At 41.6% G+C, this 13256-nt stretch overlaps 1 protein-coding gene across 4 annotated transcripts in view; it reads left to right on the forward strand.

The window, feature by feature from the left end:
* nhsb (Nance-Horan syndrome b (congenital cataracts and dental anomalies)) overlaps positions 1-12428 on the forward strand; it is a 58198-nt gene extending 45770 nt beyond the window's left edge. For 2 of the 4 annotated variants that reach the window (XM_058088752.1, XM_058088750.1), the window contains exons 6-13: positions 344-388; positions 784-846; positions 1091-1289; positions 1358-1489; positions 2327-2479; positions 3043-6198; positions 8419-8542; positions 8675-12428. In XM_058088752.1, coding sequence (XP_057944735.1) covers positions 344-388; positions 784-846; positions 1091-1289; positions 1358-1489; positions 2327-2479; positions 3043-6198; positions 8419-8542; positions 8675-9308 — 4506 coding nt within the window. In that variant the 3' untranslated portion in view covers positions 9309-12428. The remainder of the gene's footprint in view (positions 1-343; positions 389-783; positions 847-1090; positions 1290-1357; positions 1490-2326; positions 2480-3042; positions 6199-8418; positions 8543-8674) is intronic. The other 2 variants (XM_058088753.1, XM_058088751.1) reach the window with 2 other exon arrangements.
* Positions 12429-13256: the final 828 nt, after the last annotated feature.

Consider the following 13256-nt stretch of genomic DNA (forward strand, 5'->3'; position numbering starts at 1 on the left):
CAGACACGATGCCCAGCTCTATTTAACATCTTCAAAATTCATTTTTAACACCATTAGAGCCCTCTAGACATTTTTCAACACATTGTAGTCTATCATAATATCCAATAGATTAGAGATAATAAATTAATTAGGCAAAAATATACATAAAATGTGCTTAAATATACATAATTTTGACTTTGGCCGTATTGAGCCATGAAACAGCAGGATGTATATCATTTGTGTAGTATATATATTTTTTAAACCGTGGTTGTGAAGCTCCAAAATGCGGCGAGGGACGACTGTATAATATTGATGAAGTTGTACTAATGAGTCTGATTGTTGTAAATGTTGTCTGCACTTGTAGGAGAGACCAGGGAGAGAAGCGGATGTTCAGATGATTCAGAAAAAGGTAAGGAAGATGCTTAAAAGATGCACTGAACGTTAGGCATGGTTATTTTTTTGAAGGATAAAGAAACTAAATAAGGATTTCAGCAAAAAAAATGAAGACTATATACTAGGGCTGCAATATTATACAATATAATAAACAGCCAATAAAAAACAACAACAACATTACAGTGAGGTTTTTTTTTTGTAATTGAGGAACTGGAATTATTTCAATAATCGTTTAGCCCTAATATATATCTAAAATAAAGTGGGACAAATTTTAATTGTATAATTTTATTCAAGAAAATATTTTGTTGAGCTGTTACTAGAGAAAAAAAACACTTTTTAATGAATCATTGTATATGTATCATCATTCATGTCATATGTTGTCTTTTCTTTTGCTTCACCATATATTTATAGTTTGAGTGCTTTTACTCGCTCCATCCTATTGAGGGATGCATCTTCATTCCATGGATTAGAAAGGTATTGATATCTGTGGTGTGTTTAGTTTATCTCATCTTTACTTTCTTTCTGTCTGTTACTGTTTCTGTTGGCTTCCCTTATTCGTAGCAGCACAAGCTGGTTTCATTTTTGTTCCTCATTAGATACAAAAATATGACCCCAAGTGATGCTCCTGTGGATAGATTATATGTAATTACACTTTGACTTGTTGGAACAATTACTGTCTATTTTAATACTGCATGTTGTGGTTATCTTTTTCTTCGAGGCTACCTCAACGGGTGAAGGTGATGATGATGATGAGGTCACAGCAGGTCATAGAGTAAAGGCCTTAGCACCCGAGGCCCCCTCCACCCAGGACAAAGAGACAAACTGGTCCAAGGAAAATGTGCCACCCTCGGATCAGAAGACAACTTCGGATGATTCTAATGCCGTGTCCTCCTGTATCATCCCCATTAATGTCACAGGTCAGGCTTTGTGAAGACTGCTGATTGGACAGAAAATTGCAATTGGTGCATTATTGTGTTTATTTCAGGAGTTGGATTTGACAGGGAGGCAAGTGCACGCTGCTCTCTTGTCCATTCCCAGTCAGTACTTCAGAGAAGACGGAAGCTGCGGAGGAGGAAGACCATCACTGGAATACCCAAACGAGTACAACAGGACATGGGTACACTGGCTCATGTTGTTCTGTTATGTGTCTTTATTTTGTAAACACTTAAATAATCATACTAATAACTAATAACTCCAGTAACCACCTTTGATTGTGACATTTTGGATGCAGTTCATTATATTGTGGAATATACATACAGACAAGTATATGAATTGTCTGTTATATCCACAAAAAATCCCAATCCCATCTATGGAAAAAAGGGAGTAAAACACCATTGGAGTTTTGCTAAAGCTCCATCATTCCCAAATAACAGCAAAAATACCCGTTCTCCATCTTTGATTTCTTTTTACATGTGCATATGGTGTTACAGGGCTGCACGGCGGTCGAGTGGTTAGCGCACAGACCTCACAGCTAGGAGACCAGGGTTCACTTCCACCCTCGGTCATCTCTGTGTGGAGTTTGCATGTTCTCCCCGTGCATGCGTGGGTTTTCTCCGGGTACTCCGGTTTCCTTCCACATTCCAAAAACATGCTAGGTTAATTAGCCACTCCAAATTGTGATTAGCCTGATCCTGTGATTAGCTAGCGACCAGTCCAGGGTGTACCCCGCCTCTTGCCCGAAAACAGCTGGGATAGGCTCCAGCAACCCCCGCGACCCTTGTGAGGAAAAGCGGTAGAATATGAATGAATTAATTAATATAGTGTTACAATATAACGTATAATTCTAGTGTACATTGTACTATATTTTAGAGTTCAATAAAAAAGACAAAGTAAACATTACCAAATCGGCACACAGAGCGTCTCCGATAAAGTAGAAAATGTCCAAGCAGAGTATTTTAATTGATTTTAACATGACATTACTGAGACTCAGCATGCTTTGTCATTTTACATACAGACTCAGATGAATCACCAGTAGCAAGAGAGCGGACAGTAATTGTCCATGCCAATCAGCACCAACTCTCGCTGTGTCAGGAAGACTTCTCAATTAGTGGTCGCCTTCACCACACTCGAGACTCTGGCTGCCAAACAGATGATTTCCTCATAGCATGTAAGTTCCTTTGAATGTTTCTTCATGCTCATAACTTCTCATTTGTTCATCAGGTGCAAAAATGACTTACCTACGAAAAGCAATTAGCTATAATTTATGTTAAACATCAGCTGGATGTAGTTTGCCTTATAGGTTATCACATGGTTTGTCTGGTATCAGGCCCAGCATTATAGGTTCATGCCCCCGCGTGCCAGTATGAGCCCTCGACCTTCGGCCGAGATAATGATACGGGAAATGGCTGAAATGATATATGAATTTTGATTAAATAGTACGTGATAATAAGCTCATGATTAAATAGTATGTGATAATAAGATCATCACATGGTTTGTCTGGTATCAGGCCCAGTATCATGCCCCCTGATACTGACACTTGGGGGCATGATACCTGGCCTGATACCAGACAAACCATGTGATAACCTATAAATATCATACAAACACACTCATTTTCAACTACATCCATCGCATGCAATGAAAATGTCATGGTCAGCAATTAAGTGAGGTAATGAATCTCTCTCTCTCCTCTCTCTCTCTCTCGCTCTCTGCTTCCTACTTCCTTCACTGCAGGTACTGCTGCTCCTTCCCGGAGACGCATCAGAGCTCAAAGAGGCCATCAGGGAATCCCGGCATCTCTGTCCCACTCAACAGGCAACATTTTCTCCCTCGGTGACCAGTCAGACTCCACATACCCAAGTGCTGCTTCCCACACGGTACGATTGCGATCTCGCAGCCTCCCACGAGAAGGTGGACGCTTAATGGATAGTGATGAAGACGATGACGACGACAATTACGACGATGATGATGAGGATGAGGAATTGTCACCATATGAAGCGGAGGATTTTATTCCACCTGGACCAAGTCCAAGGATGAAGATGATGATGATGAAGGATGAAGAAGAGAGCACCGATGACCAGGCAGCTCCTGAGCCACTGCAATTAGGAAGCCTAAAAAGGTTGCAACGATCAGGGGAACGAGATCGAGGAGGAGGGAGCCCAGAGCATAGCTGGATGGAGAGAGGTCGTTCTCGTCTTCCCCGCAAAGCTGACATGGGCAGCTGCGAGATCTCATCAAGTTCAGATACTTTCAGTAGTCCTATTCATTCTGTTTCTACCACAGGAGTTCTGAGTAGCCATGTAGACCACAAAGAGGACCACCAGTCTTCCAGTGGTAATTGGAGCGGTTCCAGCTCTACCTGCCCATCTCAAACCTCTGAAACTATCCCACCACCTTCTTCTCCGCCACTTACAGGCTCGTCCCACTGTGACTCTGAACTATCGCTCAACACTGTGCCCAATGCCATTGATGAGGGATTTTCCCTTGACCCCGCGTACCATTCTGAGCTGAGACCACAGGGACCAGGCCATAGGTCAAGCTCCTTCACATCTTCAGCTACAGACCAGCTGGACGATGCAGGAGTTAGTACAGCCAGCGAGGGGGAATGGGCATATCCTCCAGAAAATGACCAGACGGACCCAGACCAGTACCATGAACAGACGCAAGATTTATGTCAAAGCCAGGACTACCGATCTAAACGAGCTATGGAAGACCAAACGTGTTTCAGTGAAAAGTCCAACAACACGGAAAAAGACATTGGTTCTCGTTACTCATCTGATACCGGGAGTTCGTACTCAAACCCATCTGAACAATTTGAGAAGAGCAATCAGAGTTACGGACATTACATATATAACTATGCAGAGCAAGGCACTGATTGTGGTCAATCCAACATCATGGCAGCACATGTACCCCATGGACTTTATCCTTCAGTCTCATCCGACTACAGAAGAAGCACCATGACACTGGGTAGGCCCTGCCGTCCACTGAGGAAACCCAAACTTAAACCTCCTCCACCGAAGCGAACGTCCTCCTTAAGAGAGGCCAGTAGTAACGTTGATGTCGGAACAGACACACAAGCTGATCAAGACCAACCAAAAATGGTTACTGAACAAGACCTTACGTTGTCTTCCACAGATATAAAGTTGGAACTGGAACTTGGAGGCATTCCAGAACCGTTACAGACATCTTGTCTTGTGGCCGAGCCAATGGGAACGTGGGTCATGGGGCTGGGAGATACTGTGGATATAGTAGAACCCATGTCATTTAGCTCTGCAGACACACACTCGTTTAAGGATGAAGGAGCCGTGCAATCGGACTATGCAGACCTGTGGCTTCATAATTCTGAAATGAAGTCCAGTAGTTGTGAGTACAAGTCCCTGTCTAATTCAAGCACAGCGACAGGCACAACCGTTATGGATTGTATCAAGTCACCAGACAGCTCTTCCTCCTCAACTGAAACCCAATCGCAGACTCTTTCCCAGTCTTCTGAAACGAGGACCTCTAGTCCACCTCGTCCACCGGGCGACTTCAAACTCGGGTCACCTGAGAAATTGGCCGGTCTGGCTTCACCGTCCAGCGGTTATTCAAGTCAATCAGAAACACCGACATCCACTTTGCCCTCAACTTCAGCAGCATTCTTCCCAGGACCACTGTCCCCGTCCACCGGGAAAAGAAAGCCCAAAGTGCCAGAAAGAAAGTCTTCTCTCTCGTCCCTGCAACAGTTTCCCAGAGATGGCACTTCTATTCCCTCTGGCTACAAGAGAGACCCAGACTTCCCACCTCCACCTTCTCAGCTTGACCTTAACATTCTTCATGGTGGCTACGTCAGACATACGCTATCACACAGAACACAACACCTGCACACGCTTCACCACAACAAACACAGAGTAGCAAATGTTATTCCCACCGGAACAAAGATGTTGCCCCCTGAGACATCAAATAGTAACCACCCCCCATGCCCAAATCCTACTGCTTTGATTCCAAGCTCTAATCTGTTGGCAATAACTCCATCAGCTCTACGTTCGGTGCAGCTCCATTCCGTGAGCAGATCTAGCGATATTGCAACCAGCACCGACCAGGAATTAGCAAGTGGAGCAGCGACTGTTACTAAACCCAAATGTCCTCATAGTGGTTCGACTCTGGCCCCGCCCCCAATCAACACAAGACCTCTCCCTCCTCGTAGACCTCCACCGAGACCTCCGGCTCAGGATCACACCTTCTCTGATCTCGCTCAACCCACTCCTCCTGGACGACACCCTGATGGGCCTCCGTCTTATGAAAGTCTACTACTCAGACAAGACCGATATGGGCCTGGGACCTTCTGGTCAATGACAGCATTCAGGACCCGTATAGACCCGTTTTCAGAGCCGTCCGATGACAGTTCACCTTTGCATCGGCCTGTGCCGCGTGCTCCCCATCCTTCACCTGTGGATCTACACACACATATCCGCTCACACACAGAGTTCAGAGGTCTCACGCATTCAAATCGGGCACACACAGAGTTTCGGATTTTGGGAGAGCGCTCGTTTTCCCAAGATGACGATGATGATGATGAGGAAGACGAGGAAGAAGAAGATCAAGTGAAAGAATCACAGAGGGCCACATGTCAAAGGGGGGGCATGCGATCAGATCACCCCCCACCTCCGGCATATGAATTTGCTGGAGGATCCCACCTGGACTCAGGGCCCTGGACTAGTCCAGTCAAAGTGCCTGGTACCACAGTGGAGACATCGCATCCTTACTTAATCAGCGATGCAAGGAAGGTAAGACAAGACATGCAGGAAGAAGACGAAGAGACATCAGGTGCTACCAGAAGTGCCCATCACCTGCTGCCACATGAGAACAAAGACGATTCCACCACTCCCGACACAGAAGACTACTTCAGTAAAGGTATGCTATGCTAGGTATTGAACAAGGCTTGACGGGTAGCACAACTCATTTGCAGTTGCATATATACATGGTCAGGCAAAATGATCTGACACATTTGTAGGTTAAATAAAAGTAAAATAAAGTAAAAAGTATTTTCGAAAAGTACATACAGTAAACCTCGGATATATCGGATTCAATTGTTCCCACTGGTTTTGTCCGATGTAAGCGAAATCCGTTATATGCGTATACCGGAAAATGTCCGCTTTACGCATATATCGGATTTATATCTGGTATATGCGTAAATCGGATTTTATCCGTTATAAAAAGGCACTTCCTTGACTATGTTTCCAATGTACCTGGACTGGGCAATGAAAAGAGACGTAAGGTAATGAGAATTTAATTTATTGGACTCTGAGCATAACAAATTGTTAATTAAGCTAGGCCCTGTTACGCCCGTCAGGCCTACGTTATTTCCAATAGTGAGGTTAAGATCTCATTCACTGCTGTGCTAGTATTATTGACGTCACTCACTTTTGTCCTAAATCTGGAGCCAGGAGAAAGACAATAGCCAGTGACATCAACAAGATTAGCATAACGATGCGGCCATCCGATATATGCGAGGGAAATTTAATGGAAATGCATTGGAACGGGACTGGAGATTTTGTCCGAAATAGGCGAAATCCGTAATAAAAAATCCGATATATGCAATGAATTTTTATTGGAAATGTATTACAGAAAAATCGGTTCTTTTTTATCTGTCCGTTGTGAGCGAATTTCCGATATATCCAAGGTTTACTGTGTAATGTTTTAAATATTAAATCAGTTCTGGTGATGCAAGGTCGCCCGGTTGATTTTCGTTTCAGTGCAGATCCAGTAGCTCTGAAGTTGGTAACCCATAACAAGATGGTGTTTCGAGCTGGTACTGGATAATGTCTACCAAGATTGAAGTGCAAACGGAACGCTCGTTGTTTTGCAGTTACAGATTCGTTTGTTTTGATAAACGTTTTCACAATGAAAGCGCGATGCTCACCAGTCCAATTCATGGCAGCAACTGAAAAAGAAACAAAAAGCATTATAAAGAATACAAAATACTTTTCGAAAATAAAAACACTTTTTTGTTTTTTTACTTTATTTGCCTTTTATTTAACCTAATCAAATCAAATCAACTTTATTTTTAGAGCACTTTTCCTGCAAGGACATGCAACACAAAGTGCTTTACAGAATTAAAAACAATACCACAATTAAAAAGAAAAACAATTACAAAGAAAGCCCCAACTAGACACACACACACAATCACACACAGCAGGGAGACATGGCATGGCACTGAGGATCAAAGAAATGCCACCTTTGGGGGCATCCACACTGGGAGGAGCCGCAGGGGGACCAGCACCCGGGCCCCCTGATTCCAACAGACGGGCGGACCCCCACATTAAAGGGGGGAACCCCCAGCCGGCCGGGTCGAAGGGACCCAAGGACAGCACCCCCTCAGCAGACCCGACACAGACCCCAGTGTGGATGACCCCCCTCTGAGGAAACACTGGAGTTAAAAGCTGAAGACTAGCATAAAATAGGACTAAAAATATTTTCATTCATTCATTCATTTTCTACCACTTTTCCTCACGAGGGTCGCGGGGGTTGCTGGAGCCTATCCCAGCTGGGCGAGAGGCGGGGTACACCCTGGACTGGTCGCCAGCCAATCACAGGGCACATATAGACAAACAACCATTCACACTCACATTCATACCTATGGACAATTTGGAGTCGCCAATTAACCTAGCATGTTTTTGGAAAGTGGGAGGAAACCGGAGTACCCGGAGAAAACCCACGCATGCACGGGGAGAACATGCAAACTCCACACAGAGATGGCCGAGGGTGGACTTAAACCCTGGTCTCCTAGCTGTGAGGTCTGCGCGCTAACCACTCGACCGCCGTGCCGCCAAGATTTTTTTTATAAAGTTAAAAATATCCTGTGATTGGCTGGTCACCAGTCCAGGGTGTACCCCGCCTCTCGCCCGAAGACAGCTGGGATAGGCTCCAGCAGCACCCTCGCGACCCTCGTGAGGATAAGCAGTAGAAAATGAATGAATGAGTTAAAAATATTAGTTAAAAGCCTGATAAAAAAGCTGTGTCTTTAATCTTCTTTTAAACCCTACAAATGTGTCATATCACCCTTTATATATAAATATATATAAATGTAAATGATCAAACAATAATGCTTGAGATGATTGTTGTCTATTGCAGATTCCACACCCACTGACAATTCACTTTCCCCTTTGACGGATGACGCCAAAGTTGACGACGATATTATCATAACATCCCCCAACAAGAGTCGAACAACTGAGGATCTGTTTGCCATGATACACAGGTTCTGTAAATTCACCACTTTAATATTTACATTTCAAAATGATTTATTTAATGTAAATCGCATTAAAGGACTGTTGCTTTAACATTTCTTGACATTTGTCCAATGGTCTAAATGTAGACTTTTTCCATTCAGGTCCAAGAGAAAGGTCCTCGGTCGTAAAGATTCAGGAGACTTAAATGTTAAGTCCCGCCTCTGCCCCGCAGCACCAGCCAATCCTTGCAGTGTCTCCAGTGCCAATATGCCACCACCCCCTCCTCTCAACACCCCAGCTGCTATTGCAACTGCTTCCGGGTCACAACGTGCCCCCGTTCCGATCTACCGCAGCGCCAAGAAATCCAGTACATCCAACGAAGAGTTCAAACTCCTGTTGCTTAAGAAAGGCAGCAGATCCGATACAAGTTATCGCATGTCGGCAACAGAAATTCTAAAGAGCCCTATCACTCCAAAGATCCATGGGGAATCAGTTCAGGAAGGTCCCGTTGGTCAAACCGATGAGACAACCTCAATGCACCAGGAGCCACCGCTTTCAAACTTTGACCCTATACAGATACCGGGCCTGTTTCCCAGGGCCAACTCCGAGAGCTTCACATCCAAAATACTGCCTATGTCAGCTGCATCTCGACAGGGACGTTCTCGAGTCCCACCTGTAGCCAACAGTAGTCGCTATAGTACTCGTAGCCGCCTCTACACCGCTCCCATGCAAGCCATTTCGGAAGGGGAGACAGAGAACTCAGATGGAAGTCCCCATGATGACAGATCTTCATAAAAATTTGTCGATATTCCGTTTTTTGAAATAGCCCGTTCTACTTTTATAATCTTCATTAGGCGTCTCATAGATGCCTTTAGATGAATGCACCCCCACAAAATCTGACTAAATCTACCCCGCATTTGAAATGGTGGTAGAAACTTGGGTTTCAGATGTTTGATACTCAATGACAAAGGGTCATTATAATGTAATTAGTAAATAATAGCTCCAAGATATAGTCACATATTTTGAATAAACTGTCTTTTAGGACAAAAAAAAATACAAAAAAACAGGTCTAAAGTTGGAAAATAAAGACTAGAAATTTTGTATTTGAGTATGGACAATACAAGTCTGCATGTACAAGCACATGCAACAGTCCGTTTTTTTGTACTTCCTGTCTTGTGCGGTGTGGGAGTGTGCTGCTGAGGAACTGTTTTTTTTTTAAAGAAATAAAATAATATTCTTTCAACATTTGGAAGCATTAACCAGACTTTGCATAGCACGTTATATATAAATAATCCTGCCAACGATCTGGGTTTGTCGTTTTATGGAAGTTCGAACATTTTTCCAACACAGTTCCAAAGTTATTTAACAGTTTTTCCATCCGCAGACCTGAGATCAGGAGTACATCATAAAGAAAAGCTGATACACAAATTTCTTTACATAGATTATATCCAAAAGTGAATATGATGCATGTATTTTTGTAAAATGTCTCAGAACATGATGATAACGTTTCACCATGTCGCATGAGTCGAATGGAAACATCCCCTAGATTCTCAACTGTATTTCGTTTTTGTAGTTTCTTCATAAAACATGAATAATTGATCCTGTGAAAGCTTTTTAGTGACCTTTGTAACACATTGCCATTGATTCTAATTGTTTTTTTTTTCTTGATTTTAAAGAGCAAGGGCCCGTTTCTAGATGAGGCCCATTTGTCGAAGACTTTGGGACAATCGCACAGTGGCCTTTCTCTGCTAGATAGATTTACTCGTATTGTAGGGCGATTTGATATCCCTACACACATACAGTACACGGACCCTGGCCGGAATCGCATTTTTAAATTGTTCTGATGTAACTTGAAGCATTTCAAGGCACTTTTAATGACCATTGCAAATGGTGAAAACGCTTTAGAGAGTCCTCAATTGGGTTTAACCAGGGGTTCATTTGCAAAGCTTTCCAATAACCGACCTCTCTTTTGCACTTCATGATTCTTCAAGAATATTGAAAAGAAAGATATATCTTATAATGAAATTGAAAATGTATATTTGTATTGAATATAAAGTAATATCTATATAGGAGGAAAAAAAAATATCAGACATTTTATAGGGATTCAACAAGAGTGTAGCAAAGAAGAACATGTCTCATTGACAACATTACATCCAAATCTTAACAATGAACACTGTTCTCCTCTCCTAGTTGCCTACCCTTCATTTGCACTGACCCAGTAGCACAAGGCAGGTGAGAGCTCAACCCAGTGACTGACTGGTGCATGCCCTTTTTTTTTTTTGTCCGAGCGCCACAACCGTTCATTAATTGCTATAGTCCATTTCTCAGCAAGGTCGGGGGTTGAAGTCCGATTCCGTTCATTTCCAGTATCAAGTGTGTTACTAGAGGAAAAGGGTAAAAAGTTTGAACTCTCACCTGCCTATCACAGCAAACATTTTACTCACATTCAGAGACCGCACTTCAATAGGAACCATTCACTGTATTCTGTGAATACCTCAACAAACATTTTACTGTTTTACTGTAAATGCAAGCTAGATAGACAGATAGCTGGATAAATATAGATAGCAAACACAACTGTTTGATACTCAGCGATCCTGAACTGCAGAACTGTCACTGTGTACGTCGGAGGGAGTAAAAAAAAAAAAAAGCTGTGAATTGCTCATTCCAATTTTACAGTCATGATGCCCGTAATCGCTTGATCGTTCCTGATCATTGTTTTCCTTTGTTGTGTTTTCTATCGCATGCAATAAGAAAACAGAAAAGAAAAAGGGCACCACCATATCATTATTTTTTATCTGAGGGATGTCTCCAGATGAGAAAAGAATTTGTATTTTCTGTTCTGTTGTCAAGTTCAATAGTGTGTTCAATAGATGTACAAACTGTCTGGCTGATTCTGTTCTGTATAGTCGTGATCACAACAGGGGTTTATCTTGTACTGTATATCTTATTCACTGGACAATCATATGTTTAAGAGACTGTAAAAAAAAAAAAAAAAGATTATATGGAAAAAAATCTGAACACTTCTGGTGCTGGGTCCTAAGTCCTGTTGGAGCCGTGAAAGTTGGTGTGAAAGATATTTTGATTGTTAAATAGTACTTGTAATTAATATTTTTTAACATTTTTAATTCCCAAAAAGCTCAGAGGCTTGAAGGTGTTATCTCTCTGCCAACTTGAAAAATGCAATGTGAAAAGACTATTAAAACTTGAAAAGTAAGAAAAGAATAACACTGAAAAGCATTGAAGATTTGTTTGATGCGTTTGTTTTTCATTTATAACGATGGCGCAGTGACACAATTTCTATTATTTCGGAAATCAGGAGATAAATTATACAAAACAGAGAAACTGTGGAAACCTTGAAACCTCCTTGGGAGTACAACAAAAACAAGATTATTAAATTGAAGAATTATTTGTTCAGGTGTTTCAATGTTTTGGTCTAAAGACATGTGACAGCCTCTGGACATTTTTTTCAAAGGTGTACAGTATGGAACAGTATTAAGCAGAGTTTAAAAATTCGATTATATGAGATTTAAAAAAAAAAAACACACACACACACACACACACACATAAGCATAACTGTCTATTTAAAAGACGCTCCAAGCTTTAAAGTAGCTGGGACAAAAACAGATTTGAATCATTTTTGTATTTTTGTATAAACTTGTATATACATTTTTAAAGCAGACACTGTTGCAAATTCTTTCTTTTGTAAAATAAACAAAATAAAAGAATGAAAGCAAATGAGTTTTTCTGTGCCGTTGCTTATTTTGGAGCTGAAAATGCTGAAGAACCGATGGAGCACATGGAAATTAAGGTTAGAAAAAATCTCCATTGGAACATCTCTATGGGGAGTTTGCATGTTTTCCTAATATGTGCTTCTCTGGACATTTTGGCTTTGTTTATTTTTTGAATTGTTCACTTTTTGAAAAGAAGTCAGGGTAATTTGGTATTAGAAATACATTGATACTTTTACTGTGATTTATTAGTGTTACAGCTGTGTACTTAACTACACTGTAAAAAAATCCAAGTTGACTCAACTTAAAAAAAATGTGTAACCTCGCTGCCTCAAAATTTGGATTAAATCTAGCACATTATTTCAGGTAATTTCAACTCACAACTAAGTTTCTCCAACTTAAAAGATCAAGTTCACGTGACTTATTGCTTTTTTTTTGGGAACTTTATTAGATCAAATAAACAAATATTTTTGTTGTATCAACAATAGAACTCAAGTAATCTCAACTCACTTTTGATTTAGTCAAAATTAATCAAAATTTGGCTGCACGGCGGTCGAGTGGTTAGCGTGCAGACCTCACAGCTAGGAGACCAGGGTTCAATTCCACCCTCGGCCATCTCTGTGTGGAGTTTGTAATTTTAAAATTTTAATTTGTCCATAGGTATGAATGTGAGTGTGAATGGTTGTTTGTCTATATGTGCCCTGTGATTGGATGGCAACGAGTCCAGGGTGTACCCCGCCTCTCGCCCCAAGACAGCTAGGATAGGCTCCAGCACCAACCCGCGACCCTCGTGAAGAAAAGAAAATGAATGAATGAATTATCAAAATTTTAAGGCAGCGATGTTATAATTTTTTTTAAGTTGAGTCGACTTGGAATTTTTTACAGAATGTAAATCAGCTTCTTAAATGCAGTAGTCGGCGTTGAAGTCATAACAACAACAAATGCCGTGTTAAATCAACTATTTTGTTACAAAACAATAAGCTACCAAACAGAAATTTGGATTAAAGTAAAAATG

The sequence above is a fragment of the Doryrhamphus excisus genome, chromosome 12 (genome assembly GCF_030265055.1).
Source record: "Doryrhamphus excisus isolate RoL2022-K1 chromosome 12, RoL_Dexc_1.0, whole genome shotgun sequence".
Taxonomy (NCBI): Eukaryota; Metazoa; Chordata; class Actinopteri; order Syngnathiformes; family Syngnathidae; genus Doryrhamphus; species Doryrhamphus excisus.